This window comes from Anomaloglossus baeobatrachus, chromosome 7, assembly GCF_048569485.1.
Source record: "Anomaloglossus baeobatrachus isolate aAnoBae1 chromosome 7, aAnoBae1.hap1, whole genome shotgun sequence".
Classification (NCBI taxonomy): domain Eukaryota; kingdom Metazoa; phylum Chordata; class Amphibia; order Anura; family Aromobatidae; genus Anomaloglossus; species Anomaloglossus baeobatrachus.
In genome coordinates this window covers 121,422,026-121,442,270 of record NC_134359.1, presented here as the reverse complement: position 1 = coordinate 121,442,270, position 20,245 = coordinate 121,422,026, and the positions used below count along the sequence as shown (strand labels likewise).

Sequence of the window (20,245 nt, the reverse complement as noted above, 5' to 3'; positions counted from 1 at the left end):
AGATGCAAATAAGTTAGAGCCTGCAAACTTCAAACAAGAGCAGGATTTAAACAGATGCATAAATCTTACAAACCAACAAGTTATGTTGCTCAGTTAAATTTTAATAAATTTTCAACATAAAAGTGTGGGTCAATTATTATTCAACACCTAGGTTTAATATTTTGTGGAATAACCCTTGTTTGCAATTACAGCTAATAATCGTCTTTTATAACACCTGATCAGGCCGGCACAGGTCTCTGGAGTTATCTTGGCCCACTCCTCCATGCAGATCTTCTCCAAGTTATCTAGGTTCTTTGGGTGTCTCATGTGGACTTTAATCTTGAGCTCCTTCCACAAGTTTTCAATTGGGTTAAGGTCAGGAGACTGACTAGGCCACTGCAACACCTTGATTTTTTCCCTCTTGAACCAGGCCTTGGTTTTCTTGGCTGTGTGCTTTGGGTCGTTGTCTTGTTGGAAGATGAAATGATGACCCATCTTAAGATCCTTGATGGAGGAGCGAAGGTTCTTGGCCAAAATCTCCAGGTAGGCTGTGCTATCCATCTTCCCATGGATGCGGACCAGATGGCCAGGCCCCTTGGCTGAGAAACAGCCCCACAGCATGATGCTGCCACCACCATGCTTGACTGTAGGGATGGTATTCTTGGGGTCGTATGCAGTGCCATCCAGTCTCCAAACGTCACGTGTGTGTGGTTGGCACCAAAGATCTCGATCTTGGTCTCATCAGACCAGAGAACCTTGAACCAGTCTGTCTCAGAGTCCTCCAAGTGATCATGAGCAAACTGTAGACGAGCCTCGACATGACGCTTTGAAAGTAAAGGTACCTTACGGGTTTGTCTGGAACGGAGACCATTGTGGTGGAGTACGTTACTTATGGTATTGACTGAAACCAATGTCCCCACTGCCATGAGATCTTCCCGGAGATCCTTCCTTGTTGTCCTTGGGTTAGCCTTGACTCTTCGGACAAGCCTGGCCTCGGCACGGGTGGCAACTTTCAAAGGCTGTCCAGGCCGTGGAAGGCTAACAGTAGTTCCATAAGCCTTCCACTTCCGGATGATGCTACCAACAGTGGAGACAGGTAGGCCCAACTCCTTGGAAAGGGTTTTGTACCCCTTACCAGCCTTGTGACCCTCCACGATCTTGTCTCTGATGGCCTTGGAATGCTCCTTTGTCTTTCCCATGTTGACCAAGTATGAGTGCTGTTAACAAGTTTGGGGAGGGTCTTAATTAGTCAGAAAAGGCTGGAAAAAGAGATAATTAATCCAAACATGTGAAGCTCATTGTTCTTTGTGCCTGAAATACTTCTTAATACTTTAGGGGAACCAAACAGAATTCTGGTGGTTTGAGGGGTTGAATAATAAATGACCCTCTGAATAAACTTTTCACAATTTAAAAAAAAAAAAATAAAAAAAGAAATAACATTCTTTTTTGCTGCAGTGCATTTCACACTTCCAGGCTGATCTACAGTCCAAATGTCACAATGCCAAGTTAATTCCGAATGTGTAAACCTGCTAAATCTGCAGGGGGTTGAATACTACTTGTAGGCACTGTATACAGCTATAATGCGGCTATAGTACAAACATAAGATTCTGCTACATCTATAGCATCCAAATCTACGCACAGCTCTTCTAAGACCATACACACAAATACAGCTTTGCTACATCCAGGATACACACACAGCTGTGATACATGCATAGCACACACACTTGCTATGATTAAAGTATACAAATACACAGCTGCGCTATATCCATAGTACACAACACACAAACACTCTGGTGAAGCTGCCTGAAGTGCAGACATGTCACAATGACATAAACTCTAGAGAAGCACAATCCAGAGCCTGACTCCTCTATACACATGTGACTGATCATAGTCATCTAAGAAAAAGATTGATGTAACATCGTACCTTTCTAATGTAAACAGGTGCAAACTGAACATGAAACATAGAAACAAAAAGGAGACAGTTGCACTCTGCAGTGCTAAGATATGTGGAACAATGAATATGGGAATATAGACTTGCATTACTGCTATGAAAAACATGTAAAAATTGAGATACTTGGCATACAAAAATGGCCAATGCTGTTGGCTGTTGGTCTCACATAAACCTGGGCATTTTTGTGTGCTATGTATCTTAATCTTTTTTTCATAGCAGTAATGCATGTTTATATTCCCATATTCATTGCTACACATATCTTAGCACCACAGAGTGCAGCTGTCTCCTTTTTGATCACATAGTCTTGACTTCTTTAGCCTGTCAGCACATATGGATATAGAATCATAATGGTTGTCACTCTGCTTCCCCTCTGCAGTACAGTCAGTAATGGTTGTATGCACGGACACTGCAGGTCACTGATGTTACACATTACAACAATGGCACCGTGCCACTACAACTCCCAGGCCTCATAGTAACTGCATGGTCTGCTGCTATTGGCGGTACACTACTATTGTCAAGATTAGATTCTTAGAATACTTTTGTCTTTTTGGACATGGAAATGTTTTAGATAGCTTTTTCTAGCTAACACAGTATTACAATATGTTATTTACATTATTATCTTCATAAATTGTTTGATAAGTACAAACATGAAAGTCACAAACCCCAAATTCATGACCATATTTTGGGGCCTGTGGCTATACAGTGGCGTATAATGGAGCATCTGTTGGAGGAATACGTCGGGGAAAGCATTAAATGAACAGAGCATATTAATAGTGCAAACCTTGTGATCAAAATCATTGGCATCCTTACTAAAACAAAACAACAAGCCTTAGAGCTCATATCAATGGGGTTATTTCTATTATCCATTTTGTAAATTACACATATTTGCTTTCAAAGAGAGAAGATTGCTGTCAGCTGAAAGAGAATAAAAGCGCTTATGTCAATGGCGAAACAAACAAGAGCAATGGGGTCAATGGATTCAATGGCCTCAATGGAGCCCAAGATTCTGGTTCAGATGTAAGTTTTGTCCATTGTTTACACACATTCCTAATATAATGATTAACAATGGGTGTTTTAATAATCTTTATTTTTGACTCATTATTCCTTTAAACTTTGAAGATTATTTTCTTTCCTGTACTTCAGTTACGAAGATTTAGAGCGACCATAGACAGTGGGAAGTAGCAATGGGACAAGTGAAAACTGCTTTTTCTTGTTCTCAATGAGCAGTGAACTTCATCCTTGTGTAATATTGTGGAAACCTGGCTGTTGCCCATCATTTGTATTTGCTTACTTTTTTCTTGAAGGTTTGCACAGGATTGTTTGACGAAGACAACTTCCTGCCTCTTGACCCAAGCCAAGAACTCATCTTTCCACCTGAACTAATAGTAAGAAGTATTCTTATCATTCACAGTGACTTCTGTTAATAAAGTCCATCAATTTACTCATACCGAGTAAAAACTAAAGGACTTGACCTTCTGCTTAATATGATTAATGTTATAGGTTATAAGCTCTGTTTGATGTCATACTTATTATTACTGCATGCATAGTCTATGGTCTGGTGCCACCATATGCGTTTATTTCTCTGAACACCCCCTTTTTCTATTCCAAGATTTTACTGGGATTCATATTGAAATGTGATATTCCTCGCTTAAGGAGTTGTCTTGACATTAATATTGATAGTCTCTAAATCCTGGACAACCCCTTTAAACCCTTCACGTATATTTACATCATCGGCCATCACCCTGCCTTTGATGCGGGCTCATGTTCATCTTTTCTTCATGAATTATGCATGGTCATTAGCTGCCTCTTCAGATTATAAATACTTATAAGTAGTCCTAGTGGTGACCTTAAAGGGATTGTCCACTACTTAGACAACCCCATCTCAATCCATTAAATTTCCCCTTTTAAAATAATAGCCCTTCTGGTGTTGGCTTGGTTCAGCGGTGTTGTCATTGTCTCTCCTCGGAATGCATCAGTGTTATATCACGCAATCCCTGTGGCCAGTCAGCAGCTGCTTCAATCTCCCTGCCTTCCGAAAAATCTCTTACATCCGGAGGAGTGAGCGCTGCTGCTCTCTCACTTCCTCCAGATTTATGTGATACGTCTGAAGGCAGAGAGAGTGAAGCAGACGTTGATTGGCCACAGGAATCATGTGACATAACACTGTAACGCATTCCAAGGAGAGACAGTGACAGCACTGCAGGAACAGCGTCAGCACTGGAGATGAGTGTAGGTGTCATTATTTTAATCCCTTAATGACCACGGGCAGTAAAGCTGCTGCGGGCTACCAGTGGGGAAAACGTGACAGCACCATTTTAATTGCGATCATGCTAAAGCTTTACTCATGGTAACATCTAAATCCCAGTGGACAAAGGCACCTCTGCTGACATCACATCCATGTGACAGAAGGGGCGGAGCCTCTACCAACATAGCTGATACCAGGAAGCAGCATTATTTTTCTAAGTCCACGTGGGCATAGAGTTGATTATAATATAAGCGAGGGTAGGTAAGACTCCCAGATGGGGGAGGTGCAGGGGATGGGAGTAAACCACTACGCCCGCCAACCAAGCCGGTCGCGCCCACTAACCAAGCTGGTCACGCCCACAGGTCCTTCTAGCCACTAGGATTTAGCCACAACACTTTACTCCCCGGCAGCCACCGGAAGTCACGTGATGTGATCACGTGGATCCGATGGTTGTCTTGGTAGCACAGGGTCATGTGATGACTCCTGTAGTTCACATGACTCAGATCCTGTAAGAAGCAGCCGAGTACTTCAGGTTACAGGAGATGAGCATTTCTCCCAATCTGAGCGGTGCTGCCCTGACCAGGAGAAAAGAATGAGCTGATCGTTATAGTTCCCTAGGGGAACTAGTAAAATAAAAAAAAAAAAAAGTATAAAAAAAGGTTTGGAAAAATTAAAAATTCCCCCCCCTTTTGCCCCGTTGAAAATTAAAGGGTTAAAAAAAAAAATATACACACATTTGGTATTGCCGCATTTATAAATGCTCAATCTATAAAAATATAAAATCAATTAATCTGATCACTACATGGCATAGCAGCAAAAAAAAAATCCAAACGCCCAAATTGTTTTTTGGTTGCTGCAAATTTTGCGCAAAATGCAATAACAGGTGATCAAAACGTAGCATCTGCGCAAAAATGGTGCCATTAAAAACGTCAGCTGGAGACACAAAAAATAAGACATGACTGAGCCATAGGTCCCAAAAAATGAAAACGCTAAGGGTCGCGGAAAATGGTGCAAAACATGCACCACTATTTTTGGATAAATTTCTGATTTTTATCCCTTAAATAAAAATAAACCTATAAATGTTTGGTGTCTAAGAACTCGCACTGACCTGAGGTACCACACAAACACATCAGTTTTACCATATAGTGAACACAATGAGTAAAATATCTCAAAAACAATCGTGCAATCGTAATTTTCTTCAATTTTTCCGCATTTAGAATATTTTTCCCATTTTCCAGTACACTATATGGTAAAACTCATGGTTTCATTTGAAAGTACAACTCGTTCTGCAAAAAACAAGCCCTTATAAGGCAAGATTGACGGAAAAATAAAAAACGTTACAGCTCTTGGAAGAAGGGTGGCGACAGAATAAAACGGAAAGCACAAAATTGGCCGGTCGTGAAGGGTTTAAAAGAGGGAGCGATACGGATTGAGAAGGGGTTGTCTGAGTAGTGGACAATACCTTTCAACCCTCCAGTGAAGTATGATCAAAACACCAGCAAAAATACTGATTACTGGAAGATGTAGAAAAGGAAATAAAATATTTTTGAGAATAAAATATGAAATGAAACACATTAAAATTAGGGCAAAGGATCAGAATGTTTTACAGGAGATCAGATAATAATCTGCACATAAGAAAAGAGGACTCTAAAGGCTGCTTTACACGTTACAATTTATTGTGCAATCGCATTTGCGATCGCACCCGCCCCCATCGTTTGTGCGGCACGGGCAATTTCTTGCCCATGTCGCACAATGCTGTAACCCCCTGTCACACGTACTTACCTTCCAAACGACCTCGCTGTGGGCGGCGAACATCCACTTCCTGAAGGGGGAGGGACGTTCGTCATCACAGCGACGTCACACAGCGGTCGCCCAATAGAAGCGGAGGGGCGGAGATGAGCGGGACGTAAACATCCCGCCCACCTCTTTCCTTCAACATTGCCGGCGGCCGCAGGTAAGCTGCAGTTCATCGTTCCCGGGGTGTCACACGGAGCGATGTGTGCTGCCCCGGGTAAGATGAACAACAGGATGTTCGATTTTTAGAAAATGAGCGACGTGTCACGAGGTGAGTATTTATGCTCGTTCATAGCTGTCACACTATGATATCACTAACGATGCCGGATGTGCGTCACTTACGACGTGACCCCGCCGACATCTCGTTAGATATATCGTAGCATGTAAAGCCCGCTTAAGATGTAGAAATCATCTCAATTCACAATCTACAAAAATGCTAGTGCATGCCCTCATAATCTCCTGCCTGGATTACTGCAACATCCTCCTCTGTGGCTTCCCTGCTAACACGCTCGCCCCTCTCCAGTCCATCCTTAATTCTGCTGCCTGACTGATCTACCTCTTGCCTCCATACCACCCCGCTTCTCCCCTCTGCAAATCCCTCCATTGGCTCCCAATCTTCCATCGTATCCAATTCAAACTACTAACACTGAACTACAAAGCTGTCCATACTCTGTCTCCTCCGTATATCTCCGAACTAATCTCCCACTACACTCCAAAACGTAATCTCCGGTCCACCCAAGATCTCCTTCTCTCCTCTTCTCTCATTCACTCCTCATGCAACCGCCTCCAAGACTTACCCCGAGCATCCCCTGTCTTCTGGAATTCACTGCCTCACCACGTCAGGTTATCTGCTACACTTACAAGCTTCAAACGGAACTTGAAAACTCATCTGTTCAGGAATGCCTATAATCTTCAATGACCCCACTGCTTCGTCACCACCACAGCTACTGCCCCACCACCGTGCGGAGCTGCCACCGCCTCACCACCATGTGGAGCTGGCACCGCCTCACCACCGTGCGGAGCTGCTGTCTCACCACTGTCCGGAGCTGCCACATGACCAACACCCCACCTACTGTCTCTTCCCCAAAATCCTATAAAATGTAAGCTCGCAATAGCAGGGTCATCTTCCCTCTGTACCCGTCTGTCTATTGTAACTTGTATATGTATTCTGTATGTTAACCCTTCTCATGTACAGAACCATGGAATTAATGGTGCTCTATAAATAAATAAATAATAATAATAATAATAATATCTGTGTAAAAGGGCAATAACAAAGAGCAAAGAAAAGACGAATGGAATATCGATGTCAATCAACAGGATACACTGGAAGTCAGTCAAATAGTAAGGAAAGTACCAAAGGAAAATAGCAAAAGGGAAAACCGTGATGGCAAAGATCAAAATACTGCAAAGGAAGAGCATGGGGCTGTAAGATAGATATGGATGGTGTAAAATCCAGCCAGTTGTAAAATGCATGGAATAGTCTAAACTGATTAGCTCGATCAGACAGATAGAACATAAGAGGTTCACCTCTAATCCACTGACTGTGCTTTGTACTTTACTGTTTGCCTGATTTCTATCGTATTTATTCATACTATTACTTCATATTGGAGCTGCATTGTTTATTTCTTTGATCTTTGTTATTACACTTTTACACAGATAATTTATAGAACTTTCAGATACTCCTCTTTTTTATATGCAGATTCTTGTCTTCGCTCCAGTTTCACAATCTTGCCCTTTGGCAATTTTAAGTTGTTTTACTGTTTTGTTTTTGTGGCTGTTTTTCATCTGCAGTTGGTATCAGTTGGATCTTCAGAGCATGATCATACTCATATAGGAGAGCTGAGCATAGCATAGCTATACTGTACTACAGCCTGGCTGTCAGATCAATGAGAATGCCATGTGAGTGTCTGGAGACTCTTATTAGACAGGGCCATTAGGTGCATCTGCACATGGTAGAATGACAGCATTAGAACTACTGGAGGACAGATACAGGGGTATAGAGAGCCCTGAAAGGGAGTATCAGTAGGGGGTTAATAACTGCAATCAGTGCAGATTTAAAATTAGTTTGTGTTAGGCTATGTTCGCACGTTGCGTTTTTTACTGCGTTTCTGCAGCGTTTTTAGCAGCAGCGTTTTTGCGCTAAAACGCATGCGTTTTTGTTTTGCAGCAAAGTCTATGGGAAAAGCAGAAATCCTGTCTGCACTTTGCTTTTTTTCTGCAGCGTTTAATTTGCATATTTTGGGTCAAAAACCATGCTGAAAAAGAAGCAGCATGTCAGTTGTTTTTGCCATTTCTGCAGCGTTTCCTTAACATTGGAGTCAATGAGAAATGGCAAAATGCAACCAAAAGCACAATTCCTGCGTTTTTCATGCTTTTTACCTGCTTTTCCACTGCGTTTTTGGCTCCAAAAACGCATGCTTTTCTGGCCAAAAATTAATGGGTTCTAATGTTCCTTTACACACACACAATAACCGAAAATTTAAATGTTAAAAAATAATAAACTTTACCTATTTTTCTGTTAAAATGTGCATAAACACTATTTTTTCATTAAAATTGATAATTTTCCATATAGTTTTATTAAAAGTTAATTTTATACTTTTTTTCTCTTTTTTCATTCTTTTTGACTATTTCAACTTTATTTCTCAGTGTCTTGATCTACAAAACGCATCTGCAGAAACGCAGGTGAAAACGCAGGTAAAAAGCGCTGAAAACGCACCAAAAACGCGGTAAATACGCATGCGTTTTTAGCGCTAAAAAATGGTCAAAAGCCATTTGGTCAAAAACCAAGGGAAAGAAAACGTGCAGAATAAACTGCAGGTACTCCGACGCAACGTGCGCACATAGCCTTAGGCCTCATTCAGACAGTGATTTTTTACAAACGCATAGACATAGTATGAGTGTCATCAGTGTTTTGGATCAGAGTTTTACCAGTGCTCGGTCAGTCTATCAGTTTTTACCATTGGAGGTTCATCTGTGAGTTTCATGTATAGATAAATGAATACATTTCAATATTAATCACACAGCACATGATCTATACACAGTTGCATCCATGTGCTGCTTTTAATTTTCAGTGATCTAGCGCTTGTTTTGATATTTTTGAATCATGAAAAAAAAGGAACAAGTCAGGAAAAAGAACAAAGTCATATAAACAGCCCCATAGACTAAAATGGCCATGTACTCTAGCCATAAAAAATAAGGCTAGAACATGTACATGAAACACGGACGTCTAAATGAGGCCTTGGGAAATACAGTTAAGAGCAAATGGGTAACAATGTTTTGAACTTTTGACAAGTTCCCTTTAAAGACCACAATTTATAGTATAAAAAAAAAATACAGCAAAAATGTATACATGTATTATGTTTTCTTATCTGCAGTTAATGGACAATGAAAACAAGAAGGAGCTGATATTCCGAGGAGAACGCATAACCTGGTTTTCACCGGCCAGTCTCCACGAACTGCTAGACTTGAAAGTACAGTACCCAAAAGCTCCACTTGTCGTGGGGAACACCACAGTAGGTAGGCAGCAAGCAAAAAAGAGCAAGATGAATTTTTAATAAGAAAGGAAGGGCGACCATAGGAAAGGAAAGCACTTAGACACATTATAATGTTGTGTCTACGGAAAATGTAATTGCCCATAGAAAATACATTGCTCAACTTCGAACTTGCATCACCAGGAAAAGTTGTGGAATTCTGAAAATTACAGGATTGATTAGACATGTTAGTGATATGTAAATTATGAAAATAAGGAGACTCCATTTCCAAAACATCTCAACTTATTCAGTATGGAGTATGAACCACACACACACACACACACACACACACACACACACGCATATATATATTATATACACACACACACACACACACACACACGCATATATATATTATACACACACACACACACACACACACACACTCTCACAAATCCCTGCACTTGCATGCCTTTTCTGCTATCAATGAGGTTATTGATGGTTGCCTGAGAAATGTTCTGCCTCTCTGACTGTACTTGTTTAAATCATCATATTCCGCTGCTGGCAGCTTCCTTTGCAATTGCCAACCTATGATGTCCCAAATGTGCTTGATGTGAGACAACTTCAGTGATGCTGTAGGCCATGGTAGCACATTTAGGCAACACAGGCTGCTCACAGTAACCCGAGCAAAGTGCGGCATTATCATTTTAATAATGATTATCTTTTTATTTATATAGCTCCAAAACATTTCAGTGTGTTGAAAAACACCTCTAAGGACGTATTAGGCCGGAGTCACACTTGCGAGAGACTTGCGCGAGTCTTGTATCACAATACTCAGCATGGCCACACACTCTCCTGACAGGAAAGGGTCGGCTGTATGTATTTCTATGCAGCTGAGACACTCCTGTCCGAAGAGTGTGCGGCCATGCCGGGTGGTGCGCTGCAAGACTCGCCCTAGTCTCTCGCAATTGTGACTCCGGCCTTAGAGAAATGATAGTACCACTGGTTCCACTACCAATAAATGTAATGCCAAGGTGTTAGTGTACCCGAAATGAAGACTACAGGAATCCGGCTACCATACATTATGCCACACCATGATTCCAGTAAAAAATATATATATATATATATAGACACATATATATGAGAAACGGGTTTTAGCCGCGCTAAAAAACCACTGTTGTCAGGATGTTAATTAATAATATAGGACCATGAAAATAAGGGCTTGCAATAATTGTACATCTGTATGCTCATCTACGATTTTTTCATACATTTTTTCATACAATTGTACATGCATCATTACTTATATTATTATTTTTCATCCAGTTCTCTATGAGGTACTAGTACCCCCCCCATCCTATTTATATATCCTAATTTTACATATATATATATATATTTATTCATGATTTTTTCTTATGTTTATACTTGCCTTCCATGTTAAATATTTTTTAATCATATACATACAATGGTCTGTATTTTAGACAGATTTCATCTAAATGTTTTATCCCAGCGCGTTTCCATGTATCACGGACATAGTCTCCATTTTAAATTGAAGTGATATATCCATTCATCTATTTATTTATTTATTTATTTATTTATGTGTCTCTTCCAATTACCCGTATCGATATGAGAGACATTTCCTACTGATACTATATAAGGTTCCCCGAGCAGTGATCTTTTCACTGCACCTCTAGTTTACCTAATTGTTCACTTCTGTTTCACATGTTTCTTTATTCCCCTACACCAGGGGTCTCAAACACGCGGGCCGCGGGCCGCATGCGGCCCGTCAGGCTGCTTCGTGCGGCCCCCAGGCCCGTTTCCCTGTTCACTATCGCGGCCACTGTCTGCACTTTGTTAGATGAGTGTTTTGCTGGCGCTGCGCTCTCAGAGGCAAGGACTGTGCGCGCACAGCGCCAGCAAAACACTCATCTGACATAAATCGCTGCCAGGGGCAGTCACTGGGGCACGGCCTGCAGACAGCGAGAAGCAGAGGAGAGGAGCCGAGGGAGCACGAGACAGGTGAGAAGAATGGTGTTTTTTTATTTTTTGTGTATGTGAAGGACTGCACATTAACCCCTTAGTGACCTATGACGTACTGGGTACATCATGGCTCCCTGGTACTTAAGGACCCATGACGTCATGGTGAAATCGCAGCCCCGGTGGCTACGATTGCTGTTTGCATTGCAAATAGCAAATATACCTTAGATTCGGGGAGGAGGGAGCCTCATGAGGGGCTACGGACCTACGGAGGCTGTGATTGGCTGTGCGGCGTTCGTCAGCCAATCACAGCCACTGTAATGTTTCAGCCATTGAAAATGGGTATAACATTGAAATCCAGCCCTGATCAGTGCAGCTGTAGCACTGATCATTGGCTGGAGCTGGGTGACCTCAGTTTCACCCGCCCCCAGCTCTGATTGGAGAGATCGGTCACAAGGCCGTTCTCTCCAATCACTGTGGATCTGGGGCTGGAGACCGCCCCCTCACCTTCACTCCAGCGTCCGTGGGTGGAAGCCGAGAGCGATCGGTAAATTATAGCGCCCCCTTTCACAGGCCGCCGCCACTGCCCCCCCATTACTACAGGATGGGGACATTACTATAGAATAGGGACAAGGTGGGCACATTACTATAGAATAGGGACAAGGTGGGCACATGTCTATAGAATAGGGACAAGGTGGGCACATTACTATAGGATGGGCACAAGGTGGGCACATGTCTATAGGATGGGGACAAGGTGGGCACATGACTATAGAATAGGGACAAGGTGGGCACATGTCTACAGGATGGGGACAAGGTGGGCACCTTACTATAGAATAGGGACAAGGTGGGCACATGTCTATAAGATGGGGACAAGGTGGGCACATGTCTATAGGATGGGGACAAGGTGGGCACATGACTATAGGATGGGGACAAGGTGGGCACATGTCTATAGGATGGGGACAAGGTGGGCACATGACTATAGGATGGGGACAAGGTGGACACATGTCTATAGGATGGGGACAAAGTGGGCACATGTCTATAGGATGGGAACAAGGTGGGCACATGTCTATAGGATGGGGACAAGGTGGGCACATTACTATAGAATAGGGACAAGGTGGGCACATGTCTATAGGATGGGGACAAGGTGGGCACATTACTATAGGATGGGGACAAGGTGGGCACATGACTATAGGATGGGGACAAGGTGGGCACAGTACTATAGGATGGGGACAAGGCTTGGGACATTACTAAAAGATGGGGACATTACAAGGATGGGCATAATACTATTGGATGGGGTCATTACTATAGGATGGGGACAAGGTGGGCATATTGCTATAAGATGGGGAACACTACTAAAAGATGTTGGCCAAAGTTTCTATATAGTGATAATTGTAAGACTATTAGTTACAAGAAAGGGATAAAATGTAAAAAAAAAACAAAAAAAACAAACTAAAACATGACTTTTTTTTACCATCAAAATGTTGGTTTTTTTTGTTTTTTATATTTAACCAAAGAATGTGCACATTTGTTATAATAAACAAGTGAAAAATGTTGAAAATCAGTGATCCAAAGGTGGGTAAAAAAATATATATGGTACCAAAAAAAATGTCACTTTGTCCCGCAAAGAATGCGGCCCCCCAAATTATTTTTCTCCTCTGTGTGGCCCATACACCCAGCCGAGTTTGAGACCCCTGTCCTACACTGTTCTTCTTTGCACTTAGAACACTGATGCGGTCTGCTTTCCCACGCTTCTGAACTTGAGTCACCTCCACCGTGCCTCCGCGCATGCGCCTTCTTTCAGTTCCCACGGTCTGAACTCAATTCGCCCCGGCTCCCATTGAGAACCTGCTCAGTGTCTTCGCGTAGGCGCTCTTCTTTCCCTTCACGTACACTGTCCCCTGCTTTCCAGGAATTCCTCCAACACTTTGATTATCTTCTTTCGGGTTGATAGCACAAATACAAGCCAAATGCACATTTCTTTATTGAATCAGTGCACTTGATTCCCTCATACTTTTATTTCTTCACTGTGGCACTATAGTAATCTAGTTAATTTTACTTTCCCTTGTAAGCAGCCAGCTTTGGAGTAACGGATGATCACCAACCACCTTGTGTTGAACTCAGTGATTTACATTTTTGGGTTCGAGAATCACATTAAGCACATACGTCTGTTATCATATTGACACGCTCTGAAAAAATAGGAATTACTACTTACCGGTAATGATGTTTCCAGGAGCCAACATGACAGCACGGTAGGAGTTGCTCCTTTGACCTTTACAGGGACAGGAAACGCAAGAGGTTAAAAGCCCCTCCCAATCCCCCTTTCCTCAGTGTTTTTTAAAGTACCACACCAGGATGGGAGATAACACCATTTTATTAATGCAGAACGTACAACACACAGTACATAATCAGACGGGAGGGAAATAAGCGTGCTGTCATGTTGGCTCCTGGAAACATCATTACCGGTAAGTAGTAATTCCTATTTTCCAGGACGCCACATGACAGCACGGTAGGAGAATGCCAAAGTAATCCCTATGAGGGGGGGACCACAGCCTGCAAAACCCTTCTACTGAACAACATGTGCTGATCGTTGAGAAGGCCCAGTTTATAATGCTTACAAAACGTGTGGGGACCCGACCACGCTGCCGTACGACAATCAGTTCCAAGGAAACCCACGCCCTCTCCGCCCAAGAAGTGGACAGAGCCCTGGCGGAGTGGGCCCTAATGCGAGTTGGGAGGTCCCGACCCGCGGATTGGTAAGTAGCTGAAATAGCGGACCTAACCCACCGAGACAAAGTTGTCTTAGACACCATCTTCCCTCGGTTCTTTCCCGCAAATTGCACCAAGAGGGCAGAATCTATGCGCCAGCCGGGTAGCCTCCAAATATGCCAGAACTGCTCGTCTGACGTCCAAAGAGTGAAGGAGCTCTTCGGGAATGAGAATAAATGAGGTAGACAGCTTACAATACAGCGACCAGAGACAGTGAGATATACCCAAATGGGTTAAATGAACATTCTTAACACCGCAACTATAGAATAGAAGTTAAAGTCCTTAACAGCCTATCAAGGAATGAATAAACCACAGCCCGATAGAATGACCACCGGCTAGATCAAGAATAAACTTGTCCGAGCTTATTAAACCAGGTCAGTACCGTCATCAGCTCTCCTAGGTTCAAACGATTACCCCTGGGCACAGACCAGCCCACCGTACCGCCAGAGTTCACAATCTGGCTCCAGAAGCCCAAGATGACAATGCATAAACTACTGGACCTCGAGGAATGAGAAGGACCGTCATGAAAACTAAAGACATGAAGAGTTGGAGTCCGGAAGGCACTTCTTCCGATATTAGCAAGCCAAGTACATCATCCGACCAGTTGAAGGAAGCATTGTTCCCAAGATGCAGATGCCAAGGACAGCGGGGTATGGAATCTGGATGTGAGAAAAGCGTCCCAAAAATGTAGGTGGCCAAACCTCATAGATACACTGTATACAGTATATATTTTGGAATTTAAAGAAGTGGTTTGCCATATCCGTGGCAGCAAATACAGGAGATTAGTGTTGCCCTGAGCTGGTGTAAAGAAACCACTACCACCTGGGCAGACTACCCAACCAGAAATGCACTATACTCCATTAGCATGTAATTACCATCATATCGGACACTAGCGTAAACATACCACACAGTCTTCCATAGTGACCAGGGAACATCTTCCAGAGGAGTGAGGGCCTCTAATAATCACAGAGTGATAGTTCATTTGACAGTGGTGAGACCCTGGATTTTATCTCGTGAGAGCAGTGAGCCTATGAGGGAGACTATGGAGCTCCCTGCCACAAGAGGCTGGAAAACCTCACAGGTTATTTACGAGATTCTGGACGTTGAACAATGGCCCAGAAAACCAGTCCAATTGCCATCAAAGGACCCGTCACAGTAAAACGGGGCTATTACCATGATCGGCTACATACAGCTCTTTCCACCATAGGATGAACTCGAGAAACATTTCTCTTTAGTCATAAGTTATAAATGAAGACCAGAGCTAAGCAACTAAGCACCGCTGAATACTACTGATTAGAAAGGAAGGACCGTAGCTAAACTCAGATTCCAGTTCTGAGCCATAATAAGGAGAAATACTAGGCCAACTCAATATGGCTGCCTATCATGGCTAAGCCAAGTGCAGTTCCAGAAGCGTGAGGCCCCTCCAACCAAAGCCGATGCTAGAGACCCAAGATGCGAAGTATGCAGCCCGAGGCGCAAGGGACGAGGCCACTGCAAGGCCAAAGGCGCAGAGGCGCAAGGCCAAAGGCGCAGAGGCATAAGGCCCAAGGCGCAGAAGCGCAAGGCCCAAGGCGCAGAGGTGCAAGGTCCAAGGTGCAGAGGCGCAAGGCCCAAGGTGCAGAGGCACAGACGCGCAAGGTGCAGAGGCGCAATGCCCAATGCCAGACGCGCAAGGCCAGAACATGAAGTGCAAGGCGCAAGTCCGGAAGCGCAAGGCCAGAGGCGCAATGCACAAGACCAGAGGCGCAAGGCCAGAGGCGCAAGGCCAGAGGCCAGAGGCGCAAGGCCAGAGGCGCAAGGCATAATGCCAGAGGCACAAGGCGCAATGCCAGACACGCAAGGCCGGAAACATGAAGCGCAAGGCGCAAGCCCCGAGGCGCAAGGCACAATGCCAGAGGTGCAAGGCACAATGCCAGAGGCGCAAGGCGCAATGCCAGAGGCGCAAGGCCAGTGGCGCAAGGCCAGAGGCGCAAGGCCAGAGGCACAAGGCGCAATGCCAGAGATGCAAGGCCAGAGGCACAAGGCGCAATGCCAGAGGCGCAAGGCCAGAGGCACAAGGCGCAATGCCATAGGCGCAAGGCCAGAGACACAAGGCCAGAAGCATGAAGCGTAATGCGCAAGCCCGGAGGTACAAGCCCGGAGGCACAAGGCACAATCCCAGAGGAACAAGGCACAAGCCCAGAGGCACAAGGCACAAGCCCAGAGGCACAAGGCACAAGCCCAGAGGCACAAGCCTTGAGGCACAAGGCACAAGCCAAGAGGTACAAGGCACAAGCCCAGAGGCACAAGGCACAAGCCCAGATGCACAAGGCACAAGCCCAGAGGCACAAGCCCAGACACAAGGCACAAGCCCAGAGGCACAAGCCTAGAAACACAAGGCACAAGCCCAGAGGCACAAGCCTAGACACAAGGCACAAGCCCAGAGGCACAAGCCTAGAGACACAAGACACAAGCCCCGAGGCACAAGCCTAGAGACACAAGGCACAAGCCCAGAGGCACAAGCCTAAAGACACAAGGCATAAGCCTAGAAGCACAAGCCTAGAGGCACCAGGCACAAGGCCAGAGGCACAAGCCTAGAGGCACAAGCCACAAGGCCAGAGGCACAAGCCTAGAGGCACAAGCCACAAGGCCAGAGGCACAAACCTAGAGGCACAAGCCACAAGCCCAGAGGCACAAGCCTAGAGGCACAAGGCACCAGTCCAGAGGCACAAGCCCAGCGGCACAAGCCACAAGCCCAGAGGCACAGGCCTAGAGGCACAAGGCCCAAGCCCGGAGGCCCAAGGCACAAGCCCAGAGGCCCAAGCACAAGCCCAGAGGCCAAGAGCCAGTGAAGCCAAGCCATGAAGGGCAAGGCTGAGAAACAGTAAGACCAGAGACGTCAAGCAGTGAGGCCTTGACAGACCCAAGGTGCCAAGCCAACGTGTGGGCAGAGTGGCGTGTGGGCTAGGGCCAAAGCCGTGAGGCGCGACGCCGGAGCCCCAAGTTGTGAGGTACGAGCCAGGAGACGCGAGGCCGGAGCCTGGAGTCATGAGGCGTGAGGCTGGAGCCAGGAGGCCGGAGCCAGGAGGCCAGAGCAGTGAGGCGTGAGCCAGAGTCATCACGAGGCCAGAACCCTGAGGCGCGAGGCCAGAGTTGTGAGGCCCCATCAGAGTTACCCCTAAGAGTGTAAGTCACCTGTGAACTTCAGGATACACCTACTTCATGAGTGGTATCCTAAATGCCAAATTAGTCACACCTGAACCAATTAACTCATCTGGAGGTTCAGCTGGAGGGCAAGTTCCAATGCGAGATAATGCCCATCCCCCTCCAGACACACAAGGCCGTGTTATATCCACAATTTTCCCTCCTATAGAAGGAGTAAATCAGACAGAATCCGGTCGGGTGAGATAATAGTGGAATCAAATGTGTTATTAAACCACAACAGGAGGATCCATATAAGGTTCCATCAACAGGTAAATTCTGAACTTAACATGAGGTCTGCTGATCCCAGCAAAACATGAGGCAGCAACCTCACCATGCAGCATAATCTACTTAGAAAGTTCCAAGGTTAAATTTCTAATTTTAGTGCAGGACGCTGACAGATGTGAATGACAGACTGCACACTTTTTTATTCTGGCCGACTGTGAGGTAAATCCGGAGATATGACGATAAATCATGATATTCAAGTATGTCAGGAAGCCCTCTCCTGGTGTCACCCCCCCTTTCCTTCACACAACTGGTTTAGCAACAAATCCCATGGCCATCTCCTGTGATATGGAGATGAGGTGGTGTGGGAACAATGGACACAGGATGACTCCCTGCCGTCACCCTGTAACAAGAGTTGTATCTCATTAGCAAGGCTATGGAACTAGCTAGACAGAACGACTCCAGTAAAAAATGGTTCATATCTCGCAAGCCATATTTCCGATAAATATGGCAACCATAAAAATGGTGTCTCCGCATGCGGACGATGCCGGCACACCCTTTTTATGGGAGCAGGACATTGGGAAATGCCCCAGGCGTGATATCAGCCAATGGGGAACTGGCAGACAGGTCATGAGTCCCCTCGTTCTGTAGCTAAATTCATAGCTGTCACAATGAGAGCATTGGCGTCCGCCTACGACGCTCCCAGGCCAAGTTATGGCCATATTCCATGTTGTGGATTTTGTCCATAACTCCAGCCAGGGGTGGAGCAGTGCTCCCTCTGAGGTCACGAAGGTAGGAGGGGACCTGGATTTGTCCAGGTTGATAACCCTACTTCGGCCATTTTCCAGTGTTCTTTTCGCTGGGGGCACGTGTAGGAAACATCTGTGGGAAGGATCCTAGAAACCTGGGTACAGCGCCCCCCTGTGGCCAGACGCAACAAGGTAACTGCTGGAACTGTGTATGCCTGTTTGTAACCCATGCTTTGACTGTAACTGTACTCTGACATATGTATATTCTGTAGATTCCCTATTGTATATATTGTAGTTTCTAGTGTGCTTTAGGCTGATTAAATTATATAATTAATCTTGGGCTGTTCTGTTATCTCGATCTTGAATCCCACGTCTGTGTGTTCGGCTAATAGTTACCGTAAATCGGTTGGTGGCAGCGAATTGTGCCAAGGATTATTGTGGGGAGGCCAGTGAGATTCGGGGAGATTTTATATATTCCGCCCGCGGAGGTCGGGGGAATATATACCTTACTCTCACCGGGGACCCTTCAATAATCGGCATAAGTAGTATAGCGGCCTCCTGGCTTATGGTCGGGCAATTCCATAATTGGCCTGACTATAAGAGGGGCGCTAGAGAGCGCGTCACGTGCTCTGTCTGTCGGTCGGGAGGTATAAAGGAGGGGTGACCCCCACTTGTTACCCCCCGATTGTGACGTACTGGTAGCCAGCGCGGGGGATTTCTGAGTGACCCCCCCGGTGGTTTGTGACATATTGGTGGCATAGCGGTGGGATCGAGATAATAGTGTGTGTGAGTGTGAGACCCATACTCCCAGACACTAAAGACTGCCTGCAGCAGCTGTGGCTGCTGGGGTCTTCAGACTAGCTCAACACTAGAGTGTCAGAGTGCAGATACTGTAAGGTGTGTGGAGGCATCAGGTGTCAGTTCTGTGTCAGTGACCAAAAGTCTGCAAGAATGGCTGATGGCACCAGGAGCAGAGCTATGCAACTGGCCAATGCTAAGGCAGGAGCCGAAGAGAGGGAGGACGGTGCTGTGGACAGCAATGAGGAGGTTGCCCACGAGTCCTCCAGGAGCTCGACGCCAGAAAACCGTTCTGCCGAGGACATTGCGCAACCTGGCACTGCTGGACAAGATGAGGAGGAGCTCACCCAAGGTTCCTCAACGAGCCAGATGCCAGCCCTCCGCTCTGAAAGGGACAGTGAATCGCCTAGCTCTGCAGCGTGCCGCAGATCACCACGTGCCATTCCACCGAGCCTGGGAGGCTCGGATAGCCTTCTTCAAATGGCTATGGCCCTTCTCCAGGCTGGAGACCAGAAGGGCTACAAGGAACTCCTGGCAGAGCGCAGGGCAGAGCGGCAGGCAGCGCGTGACACTGAGGCTGCGGAGCGGCACGCAGAGCGTGAGGCTGCGGAGCGAGAGCGGCAGGCAGCGCGTGAAGAGCGAGAGCGACAGGCAGACCGTGACTACCAGCTGCAGCTAGCTCAGCTCCGGCCCTCATCAGCCACATGTGACCTTCGAGACACCAAACTTCCAAAGGTCCGTGTTGAGGACTTCCCAGTGCTGGAGAAGGATGGAGACTTGGACTCTTTCTTGACTGCTTTTGAACGGACTTGCTTGCAGCACCATCTGGACAAGGACCAGTGGGCCAAATACCTGACCCCCCGTTTAAGGGGTAAGGCCCTGGATATCCTTGGGGACTTGCCTGCTGAGGCAGATCAGGGCTACGACACCATCAAGCGGGCCCTGATCCAACAGTACAACCTCACTCCAGAGTCCTACCGCAAGAAGTTCCGGAGCCTACAGAAGGGACCAAAGGACTCCTGGGCTGACCACCGGCGGGCACTTGCCCGAGCTGCCGACCACTGGACCCAAGGCCTGCAGCTTTCCACCGGACCGGAGATCCTGGACTTGTTCA

At 45.7% G+C, this 20,245-nt stretch overlaps 1 protein-coding gene across 1 annotated transcript in view; it reads left to right on the top strand.

Annotated features, from left to right (window-relative positions):
- The window catches only part of LOC142245189 (aldehyde oxidase-like), a 168,506-nt gene that overhangs the window by 58,499 nt on the left and 89,762 nt on the right, over positions 1-20,245 (top strand). Inside the window, exons 7-9 of the mRNA XM_075317644.1 lie at positions 2,828-2,947; positions 3,235-3,315; positions 9,344-9,485. Of these exons, the coding sequence (XP_075173759.1) occupies positions 2,828-2,947; positions 3,235-3,315; positions 9,344-9,485 (343 nt within the window). The remainder of the gene's footprint in view (positions 1-2,827; positions 2,948-3,234; positions 3,316-9,343; positions 9,486-20,245) is intronic.